This window comes from Loxodonta africana, chromosome 3 (genome assembly GCF_030014295.1).
Source record: "Loxodonta africana isolate mLoxAfr1 chromosome 3, mLoxAfr1.hap2, whole genome shotgun sequence".
NCBI classification, from domain to species: Eukaryota; Metazoa; Chordata; class Mammalia; order Proboscidea; family Elephantidae; genus Loxodonta; species Loxodonta africana.
In genome coordinates, this window is record NC_087344.1 from 206820955 (window position 1) to 206837512 (window position 16558).

At 40.3% G+C, this 16558-nt stretch overlaps 1 protein-coding gene across 5 annotated transcripts in view; it reads right to left on the reverse strand.

Annotated features, from left to right (window-relative positions):
* SUCO (SUN domain containing ossification factor) overlaps positions 1 to 16558 on the reverse strand; it is a 138215-nt gene that overhangs the window by 16833 nt on the left and 104824 nt on the right. For all 5 annotated transcript variants that reach the window (XM_010594944.3, XM_010594941.3, XM_010594942.3 and 2 more), the window contains 3 exons: positions 7511 to 7615; positions 5659 to 5813; positions 5089 to 5180 (listed from right to left, as the gene is read on the reverse strand). In XM_010594944.3, coding sequence (XP_010593246.1) covers positions 5089 to 5180; positions 5659 to 5813; positions 7511 to 7615 — 352 coding nt within the window. The remainder of the gene's footprint in view (positions 1 to 5088; positions 5181 to 5658; positions 5814 to 7510; positions 7616 to 16558) is intronic.

The following is a 16558-nucleotide window of genomic DNA, read 5'->3' on the forward strand; positions in this document are numbered from 1 at the left end:
TAGAAGAGGACATGGAACCAGGGATATCATTGCTGATGTCAGATGGATCCTGGCTGAAAGCAGAGGATACCAGAAAGATGTTTACCTGTGTTTTACTGACTATGCTAAGGCATTCGACTGTGTGGATCATAACAGTTTATGGATAACACTGAGGAGAACGGGAATTCTGGAACACTTAATTGTGCTCATAAGGAATATGTACGTGGATCAAGACGCAGTTGTTTGACTGAACAAGGGGATATCGCATGGTTTAAAGTCAGGAAAGGTGTGCATCAGGGTTGTACCCTTTCACCATACCTATTCAATCCGTATGCTGAGCAAATCATCCGAGAAGCTGGACTATATGAAGAAGAACGGGCATCAGGATTGCAGGAAGACTCATCAACAACCTGTGTTATGCAGATGACACCACCTTGCTTGCTGAAAAGTGAAGAGGACTTAAAGTACTTACTGATGATGATCAAAGACCACAGCCTTCAGTATGGATTACACCTCAACATAAAGAAAACAAAAATCCTCACAACTGGACCAATGAGCAACATCATGATAAATGGAGAAAAGATTGAAATTGTCAAGGATTTCATTTTACTTGGATCCATGATCAACACCCATGGAAGCAGCAGTCAAGAAGTCAAAAGACACATTGCATTGGGCAAATCAGCTGTAAAAGGCCTCTTTAAAGTGTTGATAAGCAAAGATGTCACCTTGAGGACTAAGGTGTGCCTGACCCAAGCCATGGTGTTTTCAATTGCATCATATGCATGTGAAAGCTGGACAATGAATAAGGAAAACTGAAGAAGAACTGACACCTTTGAATTGTGGTGTTGGCGAAGAATCTTGAATACATCATGGATTGCCAAAAGAACTAACAATTCTGTCTTGGAAGAAGTGCAATCAGAATGCTCCTTAAAAGCAAGGATGGCGAGACTACATCTCACATACTTTGGACATGTTGTCAGGAGGGATCAGTCCCTAGAGAGGCACATCACGCTTGGTAAAATAGAGGGTCAGCGAAAAAGAGGAAGACCCTCAACGAGTTAGAATGCTACAGTGGGTGCAACAATGGGCTTAAGCACAGCCACAATTTGGAGGATGGTACCGGACCAGGCAGTGTTTCGTTCTGTTGCGCGTGGGGTCGCTATGGGTTGGAACTGACTCCACGGCAGCTAACAATAACTACAAAGAGAATAAAAAGACATATCCCAGAGTGGAATAAGATATCTGCAACATGTTTAACCAACCAACAACTAGTATCCAAATCTTAAAGAGAACTATAAATAATTGGGAAAAAAAAAGTGAACCCAACAGAAGAATCAGCAAAAAAACCCAAAAAAGCGCAGGACAGTCAAATGACCAAAAGGCTTAAGATGCTCAATCTCATTAAGAATCAGGTACCTGCAAATTACATCTGCAAAGAGATTAAAAATGTTTTGTTAACCTGATAATTCCCCGCGTTGGGAAGAACGTACAGCAAAGGAAACCTGCAGGGCTGGCTGAAACATAAACGGACACAAGCACTTTGGAAAGCAATCTCAGAACCTGCAGATAAACATGGCCTGCAACCTAGCAGCGTTACATCTAGGTAACAGCGCTAGAGAAACGGACATGACCGTGCTCCAGTGTATAAACAGGGAATGTCTACACCACGGTTACCACGGTGATTTGTAATAGCCCCAGACTGTAAACAAGAGTAGAATGGATAAATATACTGTGATTTAGTCCATTATTGAAACACTATACAATATTAAAAATGAACTACAGCTATATGTAAAAATGAATCTGACAAATAAAATACTGAATGAAAAGAGACAAAAAGGAATATACATGGTAGGTTTCCATTTATCAAAAAGTTCAAACCTGGCAAAATTTAAATTATACGATTTAGGAATTTAAACACTTCAATCAAGAAGATGATTATAAGGGATACCACAAATGCTGATCATGTTCTATTTCTTGATCTGAGTGGCCATTACGCAGGTATTCACTTTATGATTACTTGAAAAGCTGTGCGTTTTGATTTTATTAACCTTTTAGTATTTCCCTTATATTTCACAATAAAAAACATTTTTAAGAGATCAAAACCATTTTGGCCTCCCTGCGAATCCCTGGGTAGAAATGGTTCATGTGCTCAGATGCTAACTAAAAATTGAGAGGCTGCAGTCCCCTGAGAGGAACCTTGGAAGAAAGGTCTGGTGATCTACTTCAGAAAATATCTGACACACACGGGGTCACCGTGAGTCCGGACTGACCTCAACGGCAACTGGGTACGAGTTCTGGTACACCTGGCCAAGCAACAAAAGTGTAGCAGATCAAAGCATAAACATGGGGAGGAGAGAGAGAAAGGCCACTAAGAGAAAAAAGCTTCGAATAAGTTCAATAATTTACAACATCAATCATCTAAGTACCATTTAACAGGCAAGACGAAACCCTGGTGGTAGTGGTTAAGTGCAACGGCTGCTAACCAAAGGGTCGGCAGTTCGAACCTGCTAGGCGCTCCTTGGAAACTCTATGGGGCAGTTCTGCTCTGTCCTATAGGGTCGCTATGAGTTGGAATCGACTTGACGGTGCTGGGTTTGGGTTTTTTTTAAACAGGCAAGAGATTATGTAATCTGTCCAATCTGTATTAATACTGTCAACTTTGTGCAAGTACTAAATTTAGTATAAAAATAAGCCATGGTCCCTTCTCACAGAGCTTGGTGCTGCTGGGTGCTGTCCAGCTGACCCTGACTCACAGAGACCCCCAGGCAGAGCAGAACTGCCCCCCAGGGTCTTCTTGGCTGTGATCCTTACAATGCGGATCACCAGGTCTTTCTCCTGTGGGGCCGCAGAGCTCAGATGCAAAAACAAGGCCAGTACAGGATGGCTAAAATCAAGGCGGGCTCTGATACATGCCGTAAGAAACGGGTTAATGCAAACAGGAAATGAAAGAAATGAATTAACTAGCAGCAGAATCAGGATTAAAACCAATCTCCTGCTGCCATGGATTGAATTGTGTCCCCCTCAAAATATCTGCCAACTTGGCTAGGTCATGATTCCCTTGCATGACTGTCTACCATTTTATCTTCTGATGTGACTTCCCACGTGTTGTAGGTCCTATCGCTGTGATGTAATGAGATAGATTAGCCGCAATTATACTGATGAGGTCTACAAGATTAGGCAGTATCTTGGGCCAATCTCTTTTGAGATGTAAGGGAGAGAAGCGAGTAGGGAGGCACAGGGACCTCATACCACCAAGCAGCACTGGGAGTAGAGTGCATCCTTTGGACCTGAGATTCCTGTGCTGAGATGCACCCAGGCCGAGAGAAGACTGATGCATCAAACGTTCCTTCAGAGCCGACAGAGAGAGAAAGCCTTCCCCTGGAGCCAGTGACCTGAATTCAGACTTCTAGCCTACTGGCTGTGAAAGAACAAACAACTCTTTGTTGAAGCCATCCACTTGTGGTATTTCTGTTATGGTGGCACTGGATGACTAAGACACCTGCCTAGTGCACTTAAGTTTCTCTACTTGTAAAGATGAACTAAGATGACCTAGCTCTTTTAAAATACAAGTACATCTACCATCAGATGCATTTGCCCTTGAAGGGTTAGATAAAGAAAATAGTAAAACAGCCAGGATTTCAGTTAATTTAAAATCAGGCTAAAAATGCTGAGCGAGATAAGCATCTCTAACATATTCCTTAATTGCACATATACAGCTGAAATCAGGAATGCATGCATATCCACCATAATGGCTAAAGGACCAACAATACTAAATGCTAATCAGGACGTGGAGCACACGGAACCTTCAAACGCGGCTGATGGGAATATAACTTCATATTACAATCTGGAAAACCGTGTGGCAATATCTAAAGTTGAAATACACACATACTTTATGGTCCAGCAATCCCATTTCTGGGCATATACCCAACAGAAATGCGTACATGTGTTCACTGCAACTAAAAATGGCCTAACTGGAAATAATCCAAATGTGAATAATAGGTAGTATCTTTATTATAATGGAATACTATACAGGAATGAAAATAAATAAACCAGAATTATACTTAATGGCATAGTGAATCTCACGATCAATAGTTAGAAATCAAAATAGTGGCTACTCTGGGAGGAGGGGATGGGTAGTAACTTAAAGAACACAAGAAGCTTATGGGGTGCTGGATAATGTTCTGGGTGTTGGTTATACAAGTTTGCTCAGTTTGTGAAAATTTAGTGAACTTTAAATATGGTAATTACACTTTCTTGAATGTATGTTATACTTCAGTTACAAATTTCACTTATAAAAAGGGACAGCAATCGAAACGAACAAAAGCAGCAAGGAGGGATAGTTTTATGAGCCCTGAGTAAACTCACACATAAGGGTTAAGTCTGCGGTATCAGGAAATCACCGAAGCTCAGCAATGATCTAACAGAATGAAACGTGCTGCTCAGTTACTAAAAAAGGGAGGAAAGCCAACGATTATTGAGAAAGCACTCCTAAATGAAATATGTAATTTGTTTGATTATTTAATATTGCTATGAAGGCAAATTGTTATGTTTCTTAATAAGCACGATTTATAAAGGTACTGAAATAGGAGAAGAGCTGCTCAACACACATCCATCCATTTAAACTTAAATAATTACTGTTAGTCAAGGGAACGTAAGTATGGGCTCTAAGGCTACCAAAAAAGAGGAGGAGATTTTTGTTCAGAAAGTGCCCCACAGTCCTGAACTGGAGACAAAAAGAGTCCTACCTTCATAGGAAGAGGAGGCAGATAAGCACAGGAGCTATGGGAGCACACTCAGGTTTTCCATATCTGTTGAACTTTCTCAAACATCCCTTTCTAAAAAGAAATACTTCTAAACAGGAGCATGTGCAAAGAAAGCTACTCATGGCTAATTACATTAATGAAACCCCTTCCCGCCCTCTGAACTTTTAGGAACAAAGACAGATATAAAATGTGAAAATGATAAAGTGGTTTTGAAATAGCATAAACAGAAATGTTACTTATGTCCATTATTATGGAGCAGACGGTCTTGAACTCAACACTGATGCTATACTTAAGCCAGAAGAAAGCTAAATTCAGGTTGACTATATTACATATCCATAAAATCTACCTTCTTTGCCAGTTAACTGTAGAGACTTGGATCTAATGAGTGGGAATGAAGTTCTTCTTTTCAAATTCATATCATCATAGGAAGAGAAACACCTAGAACATTAAGAAAAATCAACATTGGACACAATGAGTAAACTACATAAAATTTACTCTGTAGTTCAGGGTGGATGGAGGCGATTGAGAACTGTAGACACCATAAAGGCCCAATCTCTTAGCTGACACTCCAGCTACAGCTAATACATGTAAGAAAGCATTTAAGAATCAGTCTCTAAACAGTACTGTTAAAATACGTACTCCCCTCCTCTAAATCCCACATCTCAGCATCTTAACCAAAACATTTCAAGGGTTTTCATGCCCTTACTATTATTAGTGTTTTCACTACCACAGTCTACAGAACCACCCAGGCACTCTTTCACTGGCCCCAAGGAGGTTTTTAATATTTCTAACATTTTGATTTCAAGATAATTATGGGGAAAGGAATTACCTCAGTATTGCTTTATTTGCTCAAAATTTCTCTAAAATATAAAAAGCACAGTAAAAACAGAAAATTGTGAAATACAACGCTGGTTACCTTTTAGGGCTCGGGTACGGATTATTTTTTGGAGGTTTGCAAATGTAATCTCCATCACATTGAGAAGGGCTTCGACAACGCTGCATACACAGCATCAGTCCCAAGACAACACAGAGAACCAAAGACATGACAAGATAGCTTTGGCGGTCTGAGACCTGGGGTTGGGAACAAATACAGGGGGATCTAACAGACGAAGGACAAATCATTTTAAACATTTTTTTTCAATGTACTTCAAAACCGTAAATGCAGGGCATACTCTGAAAATGTACTATTAAAGCAAAGTGCTTTTCTTTTTTTCCTTCAGTTTTTATTTTGAAGAATTTCAAACCCATGAAAAAGTTCTAAAACTGGTACAGTGAACATATTCGTGTTTTTCACGTAGATAAACCAATTGTTAACATTTAGTCACATCTGCTTTGTCTTTCCTGTCTCCTCGTCAAGGAAAAAAACCCCTGTTCTCAACTCAGTTGTTCCTACCTTTCAAAACCGCACTACCGCTCACCCAGTTATTTAAGCCAACCCCTGGGAGTCACCCTTAATTCCTCATCCCCATACACTCGCTCTATCAGCAAGGTTTGTCTTTCTACCTCTTAAATACCTCCCAGCAACTTCACACCCTTCCTCACTGCTAGTCTAAGCCAACATCACCTCATCCAGGCTGCTGCAACTGCCTCCTAATTGGCTTCCTTCCTGCTTCATTCTCGGTCTTCCTCAACTGCCCATCCTCCACAGAGCAGCAAGAGGGGAGTTTCTCAAAGCTTTTCAGTGTCAGTGAGATAATTTGTATCACTTCTTAACTTAATATCCTCCAATGACTTCAATAAAATTCAAACTCTCAATTACTTACAAAGCCCTACACTTCTGGGTCCCCACCAATGTGCCTAAACTCAACGCCCACGCTCACTTCTTTCATTTACTCTGCGCCAGTCACACTGGCTTCTTTCTGCTCTCAAACACATCACACTACTTCTCTTCTCTGGCTCTCTGCTCTCTTACAAGTTTGCTATCACCTCAGGCTGTGTGTCTGCTAACTCCTCTTGAGCACTCAGGTCTAGTACCACCTCCTCAGATAAGCCTTCTAGATCACCCTGGCTAAGGCAGCTTCTCTTATCTCACACACACACAAGCACATGCACACACACACACTTCATCCTCTACCCCATGGGCCTTCACTGCACTTACCACTAGGAAAAATTACCACCATTTATATACTTACCTTATATATTCTCTCCCTCCCCCAGAGTGTCAACTCTGTGAAGCCAGGGACTATTCACTGCTGTTTTCCCTACGTATGACTCTATAGCTAATGCCTCACATATATTGGCTGGTCAATAAACATTTGTTAAATCAATGAATTTTTTTGCTTTGTTAAGCAGCTTAATGGGAAGCCTTTTGGAACTGACAATGAAATATTTATTGCTACTCTCAATGGTTTGCAAAAAGCCCACTGGAACAGCTTTATACCCGTACTTTGGTAAGACCTAATTTATGAGCTCTGGTGGCGCAGTGGTTAAGAGCTCGGCTGCTAACCAAGAGGTATGCAGCTCGAATCTACCAGCTGCTCCTTGTAAACCCTTTGGCGCAGTTCTACTCTGTCCTATATGGTTGCTATGAGTCGTAATCAACTCGATGGCATTGGGTTTGGTTTGGTTTTTTAATTTATGAATGCCGTATAACATTACAATAATATATATATTTCCAAAACTTAGAAATGCTACATTCAGATGTTCTGAAGTTCTCAATAATGAGACTTTTGTTTGGTTAAAGTTCGTTACCATGTTCTTAACAAGCCTGCATTTATGACAATCTCCATCCTTGCTCTGTGTCTTGCAATATTAATAATGACAATTACCTCACGTTTTAACCCTGCTACAGTTGTTGACAAGTTTGAAACAAGCTGTGTCATGTTGGCCAGCTGTGCCTGTAGCTGATGGATGGCTTCAGTTTGCCGCTGATCCTGTCAGAAAGGGATAAGTATTATTTTTCTTTGTGTTGTGTGTGCATGCATACATTTACAACTACATCATGAATTCTAGTAAAATAATCTGGAAAAAAACATGTTACCATTGAAGTTCCTAAAAGATATTTACTAACAGGGAACTCTTAATAAATAAATATAGTGAATTCTGACCAGAAATTAAAACACACACAGACAACTTCAAGAACCTGGGGCTGGGTTCAAACTACTCTCTTCAGTTTTTGCCATTCACTGTTAACATGCAGAATTATATAATGGGAGTTAATGAACTACTTCTGAAGTCAATACGGGCTCTACGTGTATAAATCAGGATATGACCACCTGTACGTAACACAGTCACCTCAGCAAATTAGTGTTTTTAAAGCAAAGCATTCTGCACAAAGATATGTTGACATTTTTCTGCAGAATGTTTCTGGATATAAAGTAGGCTCAGTACCAAGGAAGTCTTAAAAGTTCTATTTGGTAGCATGTTATGATGGAACTCAGTGTGTTACATACATAGGCAAACACCTACAACTGGCCATCTCTTCAATCCTAGACTATCACCAATGAAAAGATATCCATTAAAAATATCTTTCTAAAGGGCATTTATGAAAAACCCACAGCTAACATCCTATAGGGTCACTATGAGTTGGAATCGACGGCAATGGGTTTGATTTTTTTTTTTTGGTAACATCACTTTGTGGAGAAGGACTGAGAGCTTTTCCCTTAAGATCAGGAAAAAGGAAGTAGAGCCAAGACGGCAGCTTAGACACACACACCACAACGTCGCCCTGCACCAAAGACTGAAAACAAACAAGCAAAAATGAAGCAGGTAACAATCCAGGAAGCCCGAACATAAAAAAAAAAAAAAAAAAGGTCTAAGGACTGAACCGAATACCAAGTGGAAAGTAGGGAAAGTAGCAAAAAAGGAGTTAACGTCCAACGGTGGAGCTCAGCCAGCTTTCCCAGCCCACTGCAGCTAATTTAGGACAAAGCCAACAGTGGCCTTGGGTGAAGAAAACAGCAAGGCAGCTTTATGACTTTCCCAAAAGGTACAGAGAACCTCTATAGACATGAGGAAAATGAGACAGGGAGGGTGCCAGGTCCAAACTGGAGATACTCAGCAGCAGCAGCCCTTGACCTTAGAGGGTGAGTGCACACATGAGGCAGTGGGCTTGCGGAGTGTCGGCGGAAGCTCTCCCATCCAACTGGTCCCCAGGTGGCGCCCCTCCTCGCACTTGAGAGAGGACAGGTCCCATTCGGTGGCTGCAGTGGACGCAAAGTGCCCTGGCACCCATGTACCCTAGCTGGAGGAACACGCTCTCCATACGCCATCCTCCTGATCCAAGGTGGCCAAGGGCCCCCTACCCTAACAGCCTTGCCCAGCTGGGGGACTCTAACATGAGCCTATCCTCTTCCCTCCACCCCACCAAGCCTCATCCACTACAGCCCCTTGCCCACCTGATGAGCGAGACTAGGTGCACCCCTGTGCATGTGCCCGCCTACCACCTACTCCATCCCCAAGGGCCTGGTGGAGGGCAGCAACAGCAGGATAGTGAGAAAGCTTGCCCACCACTCCCTCCTCCTTCCCCCCATCTAGCATGACGCAGCACTTCTGAGTGCATCCGCCAGGCATGACTCCATCCCTCACAACCCGCCCAGCATGGGATAGAAGAGCCATGGCTGTGCGTGCATCCCCTCATAACCCCTTCCTCCCTCCCCCCATTCAGCACGAGGCAGCATTTCTGTACATATCCACCAGGCCCAACCCTCTCCCTTAACAGCTAGGGGCAGAGGAACTTTGACTGTGCGCACATTCCACCACAGCTCCTTCCTCCCCTTGCCTGACTTGAGGAAGCACCTCTGTGAGCATTCCCCCTCCCTCCACCTGACATGAGGCGTTAGCATTGTGCTGGCATTCACAAGCGACTCCACCCCTTGTCCCACCCAGTGAGAGGCAGAGGAGCTACCACTACATGCACTTCCCCAAGACCCTTTCCTCCCTCCTCTTGCCCAGCCAGGGCAGAAAAATAGTCATTGAGATCGTACCTTCCTCTCCCCACCAACAGACATCTGCAGTGAAACTGAGCCAACATCCACCTGCTGCCCTTCCTCCCTCCCCTGCCCAGGAGGAGGTGGAGGTAAAGTAACTGCGTGAACATCCTCCGCCACCCCACCTCTACCACTCACCCCCCTCTACCACTTGCAACCAGCAAGGAGAGGGGTACAACCCAACTCGCTTACCACTCCCTCACACTGGCTGCTCCAGCTGCACGGACAGCATCATTCTCTGCTCCTGAGCCACTGAACCAGATGGAGGCCAAAGCCCAACCAACCCACCTTCAGCTGCCCTGCAAGATCAGTAAACAGATCAGAGCTCTCACACCTATCCGCCACTCCATGTGCCCGAAGACAGGTAGGGAGGGCTCTAGTACAGCCAGACCAGCAACCAGAGCATCACTCCAGCCACACCTGCCAGAAATCCCCAAAACAAAACAAAAAAGGACCCAGCAAACAATTATACAAATAAAAAATAAATACAATAACCTCTTAATGTCCTGGAGACAACAGACATTAGCAAACCATCTAAATAAGCAGGGCAAGATGGCCCCAGCAAACGACCACAATAAAGAACCAAAAAGCTTCCCTGAGGAAGAAAAGGTAATGGAGTTTCCTGATAAGGAATTCAAAGGGCTTATGTATAGGGTCCTCAAAGGAATCAAGGAAAACACAGACAGAACCATAGAGAACACAGACAAAGCCAAGAAATGCACAGACAAAACACTAGAAGAATTCAGGAAAACTATATGAGAATGAAATGACAAAAGAAATAGACAATTGAAAATGATACAGAAGCAGCAATTAGAAATCCACAGGCTTAACAATAAAATTGCAGAAACTGGCAACTCAATGGATAGTCATAGGAGTAGAATTGAAACCATGGAAGGCAGCTTCAGCAGACTAGAATACCAATCCCTTGACACTAACCTGTTTGAGGAATAAAAAAAAAAAAAAAAAAGAATGAAGAAAGCCTAAGAGTTATATGGAAAGCCTAAGAGTTATGTGGGACACCATTAAGAGGAATAACTTACATGTGATCAGAATCTCAGAAGAGGAGAAGCCAACAAAAAAGCAGAGAGAATTGTTGCAGATGTGTTTACAGAAAACTTCCCTAATATGAAAGATGAGGAGATAACCATACAAGAAGCACAATGAACCCCATATGGAATATATTCCAAGAGAACACCGAGACACATCATAATCAAAATGATCTGAAACCAAAGACAAAGAATCCTGAAAGCAGCTTGGGAAAAACAAAAGATCACCTACAAAGGGGCATCGATAAGACTAAACTATGATTACTTGGCAGAAACCATGCAAGCAAGAAGGCAATAGGATAATATATATGAAACCCTGAAAGAAAAAAACTGCCAACCAAGAATTCTATATCCAGCAAAATTATCCCTCAAATATGATGGTGAAATTAGGACATTTCCAGATAAACAGAAATTAAAGGAATTTGTAAAAAACAGACCAACTTTACAAAAAATATTACAGTCATTCAGACAGAAAACCAATAAAACACCAGACAACAAGTTGAGATTAAAACACATGACAACAACAGACAGGTATCAACCCAAAGAGCTCTCAAAAATAAAGCTTAAAGATGGAAAACAGGGAAGCAGAGACATTAATCTGTAACTGATGACCACTTTAAAACATAAACGGTGTAATATAAAAGTATAGGTTTAGAACTTCCATATGGAGAGAAAATGAAGGCAGTATCAAGAAATAAATTACTGCTTTAAACTTTGGAAGATAAAGGTACATTTCAGGGTAACCACAAAGAAAGTCAACAAACCTACTCATCAAAATATAAAAGAAGAAAATCATAAAGATTCAGCTCACACAAAACCAAAAATGACATAAACCCAAAACCAAACCCATTGCCGTTGAGTCGATTCTGACTTATAGTGACCCTGTAGGACAGAGTAGAACTGCCCCATAGAGTTTCCAAGGAGTGCCTGGTGGATTTGAACTGCTGACCTTTTGGTGAGCGGCCGTAGCACTCAGCCACTATGCCACCAGCGTTTCCAAAAATGACACAGGAAATGAAAAGACAAGCCACAACTGAAAGAACGAACAAAAAAAAACAGCACAGAAAATTAATTGGAACGAAGAAAGTCAGCACCACAAAAAAAAAAAAAAAAAAAAAAAGAACAAAACAAAAATCATAAGAAAACAACAGCAATAAACTCATATCTATTGATAATCACAAGTCATGTAAATGGCCTAAATTCAGCAGTAAAGAGACGGAGAGTGGCAGAATAAGTTAAAAAACACAACCCATCAATATGCTGTCTGCAAGGGACACACCTTAGACACAAAGATATAAATAAACTAAAACTTAAAGGATGGAAAAAGATATACCAAGGATATAATCACCAAAAAAAGAGGAGTGGCGATATTAATCTCTGATAAAATAGATTTAAAGCAAAATCCACTACAAAAGACAAGTAAGGACATTATATGATGATTAAGGGGTCAATCCACCAAGAGGATATAACATAATAAATACACATGCACCCAACCACAGCACTCCAAAATACATAAAACTCTAACAGCACTGAAAAGAAAAAGAGAATTCCACAATAATACTAGGAGACTTTTTAACACACCACTCTCACTGAAGAACAGAACAACTAGAAATAAACTCAACAAAGTCACAGAAGATCTAAACAACACAATCAACCAACTTGACATATACAGAGCACTTCACTCAACAGCGCCAAAGTACACATTCTTCTTCAGTGCTCATGGACCATTCTCCAGAACAGACCACATTTTAGGTCACAAAGCAAGTCTCGACAAATTCAAAAACGCTCAAATAATACAAAGCATCTTCTCTGACCACAATGCTATAGAAGCAGAAATCAATAACAGGAAGAGCAAGGAAAAAAATCTATAAATGGGAACTAAATAACTGGGTAATAGATGAAATTAAAAAATTCCCAGAATCAAATGACAACAAAAACACAACATACCAAAACCTTTGGGACACAGCAAAAGCAATGCTCAGAGGTCAATTTATAGCAATATATGCACACATCAAAAAAAACAAAAAAAAACAACAAAACCCGCTGCTGTCGAGTCAATTCCGACTCATACTGACCCTATAGGACAGAGTAGAGCTGCCCCACAGAGTTTCCAAGGAGTGCCTGGCAGATTCAAATGGCTGACCTTTTGGTTAGCAGCCGGAGCACTTAACATCTATGCCACCAGGTTTCCCACATCAAAAAAGGACAAAAATCAAAACATTAACTCTACAACTCAAACAATTAGAAACACATGTGAGGGACATGCTTCTTAGATCAATCAAGTGTACTAGATCAAATGGGCAACACCTGCCCAGGAACAAAGACGAGAAGGCAGGAAGAGGCAGGAAAACTGGACGAATGGACATGGTGAACCCGTGATGGAAAAGGAAAGGAGGAGAATGCTGACACAATGAGGAACTGCAGACAATGCCATGAAACAATTTGTGTATAAATTTATGAGTGAGAAACTAATTTGCTCTGTAAACTTTTGCCTGAATCACAAAAACAAAAAAACCCCAAGATTTCTCTACTACACACACACACACACACACACACACACACACACACAAAAAGAACAGGAACAAGACTAAGATGCCTGTTCCTAATATTATACAGGAAGTTTTAGCTAAAGCAATTAGGCTAAACAGATTTTTAAAAAAGGTATACAATTTGGGAAAAAGCAAAACTATCCCTTTTTTACATATGACATGATGCTATATATACAGAAGACCCCAAGGAATCCACAAGAAAGCAATTGAAGTTAATAAATGAACTCAGTAAAGTGGCTGGTTAATAAATGTTACTGGGACAACTGGATTTCCACAATCAAAAGAATAAACCTGTTCCCATACCTCACACACAATGAGCACTTGAAAAAGGCAATTAAGGGAACAATTCCTTACAATAGCAGCTGAAAGAATAAAATACCTGGGAATAAATTTAACCAGGAAAGTGAAAGACTTGTATACTGAAAACTACAAAACATTATTGAAAAAGAAGAGCTAAATAAATGGAATGACATTTGTCCTCATGGATCAGAAGACTTAATATTGTTAATATGCCAACACTAACATCTTAAATTCAATGCAACACTCATCAAAATTCCAACAGCCTTCTTTGCAGTAAAGGAAAAGCTCAATCTCAAACTGACATGGAACCTCAAGGGGGCCTGAACAGCCAAAGTAATCTAGAAAAAGGACAACAAAATGGGAGGACTCACACTTCCCAATTTGAAAACATATTATAAAGCTATGGTAATTAAAACAGTCTGGTACTACTATAATGATATATAGACCAATGGAATAAAGTTGAGTCAGCTGATTTTCAGCAAGGTTGCTAAGTCCACCCAATGGGGAAAGAATAGTCTCTTTAATACATGATGCTGGGGACAACTGGATTTCCACAATCAAAAGAATAAACCTATACCCATGCCTCCCACTATATATGAAACTAGCTCAAAATGGACCAAAGATCTAAATTTAAGAACTAAAACCATAAAACTCTTAGAATAAAACACAGAAGTAATGTTTCAGGACCTTTTCTTAACAATGGATTCTTATATACGGCACCAACAGACAAATGGGACTTCACCAAAATTAAAAACTTTTGTTTCTCAAAGGGCTTTATCAACAAAGTGAAGAGACAACCTACAGATTGGGAGAAAATCTGGGGGACTCATATATCCAAGAAGGGTTTAATGTTCTGAATAAAGAACTCCTACAACTTACCAACAACAACAAAAACCAACCCAATCAAAAAATGGGCAAAGAGCTTGAAGACAGAGTTCACCAAAGAAGAAATACAGCCAACAAGCACATGAAAAGATGCTCAATTTCATTCTGCATTAGGGAAATGCAATCCAAAACCATAATGAGATACCAGTTCACACCGACTAAGATGGCTATGATTAAAGAAATGAAAACCAACAGATGTTGGCAAGGATGTGGAGAAACTGGAACCTTTATCCGTCGCTGGTGGGACTATGAAATGGTACAGCTGTTGTAGTCTGGTGGTTCCTCAAAAAGTTAAACATAAAATTATCATATGATAAAGCAATTCCACAAGAAGTGAAAGCAGGAATGGAAACAGATACTTGTACTTCGAATGTTCGTTACAGCATTATTCACAATAGCCAAGACAATTCAGTTTTCTCTTTTATGCACTGTACTCTGACATCTTTGCCCAGCCCAAAGTCACAAAGATTTTTTTCTAGAAGTTTTATACTTTCAGTTTTACATTTAGATTTATGATCCACTTGAGTTGATTTTTGTATATGTTTTAAGGCATGGACCAAAATTCTTCTTTTTTTTTTTTCTGCATATAGACATCCATTTATCCCAGCACTATTCACTGAAAAGAGATGCTTGAAATTACCTGCAATCACAGCTATGGTAACTGAAATATGGCTACTTCACAACTACTTGGTAAAAAAGAGAAAGCTGCATAAGGCTCGGTATCGATAGGAACATGGAGATACAGGAACCCTAATGCACTGAGCAACTTCTGCAGATGGCAACAATTAAGTATATGCACATTTTATGACCTAGTAATTCTGGTCCTGGAAATACACCCCAAAGTTCTCAGACAGCTTCAGAGCAAGACAACAAGGATCTTCACTGCAATATTAGTAGTAGTAGCAGAGTTGGAGAAAACTTGGATATCCACTATGAATGGAAGAGTAAAAATGTATAAGAACCTAGAAAAATGGTAGAGAACAGGATTTATGTCCAATAGCATTACATAAATTACAAATACACATACATGATTCCAGGGCTGGAGCAAGTAAAGTACAAGTAAGCCTGGAACATGCTGTGCCAGAAAGTAAACAACACTAAAACAATGATGGGGACATGTCAAAGGACAGAGAAGTCAGCTTGAAGGGACTCCCAATGGCCAAGTCTGGGTTAATCTCAGCAACAACATAATGATAATAATGAATTTATAACCCACAGAATAATAACCCATCAGTCCATACTGATAAAATAATTGAATAAATACATAAGTGGGGGTAAGGGATAGATCTTTTTTACAGAGTTTCAATTAATAAATGTAGAAAGAATGAGAAAAGCAAAAAAATCACCATTTGGCAAATACTGCAGAAATAACTGTTTCAGGCAAGAATCATAAACAGATGCTAAAACAGTTTGTGAGAATACCTAATACTTAAACAAAAAACAACAACAACAACAAAACACCATTGCTGCTGAGTCAATTCAAGCTCATAGTGACCCTACAGGACAGTACAGGAACTTCCCTACAGGGTTTCCAAGGAGCAGCTGGTGAATTCGAACTGCTAACCTTTTGCTTAGCAGTTGAGCTGTAAACCATTGTGCCACCAGGCCTCCAAAATATATACTTATTACAAGGGAAAAGATAATTTCAGATTGTAGAAACTTAGCAGACATCACCTTAATCAAGTGATCAAAGTTAACAGCACCAATAACAGTACAAACTGACTTCACAGGCCTCCTGGTGTGATGCACGGAGAGGAATACAGCATCATTTCTGTGGCATGCTTGCCAAATATGTCTAACATGAATTCAGTTACAAAGAAACAACAGACAAACCCAAATTGAGTAGCATTCTATAACTGTCAGGGTCATAAAACACAAAGAAAAACTAAGGAACTGTTCTACATTAAAAGAAGACATGACATCTAAATGCAATGTATGATTCTGGATTGGATCCTGTACTGGAAAAAAGACAAATGTATCGTTTCATTGTTACTGTCCTGATTTTGATAATTATACTGTTGTTAGATCAACTGCTAACATGGGGAATTTTAGTAAAATTTACATGGGAATTCTTTGTCCTACTTACTAAATTTTTTCAAAGTCTACAA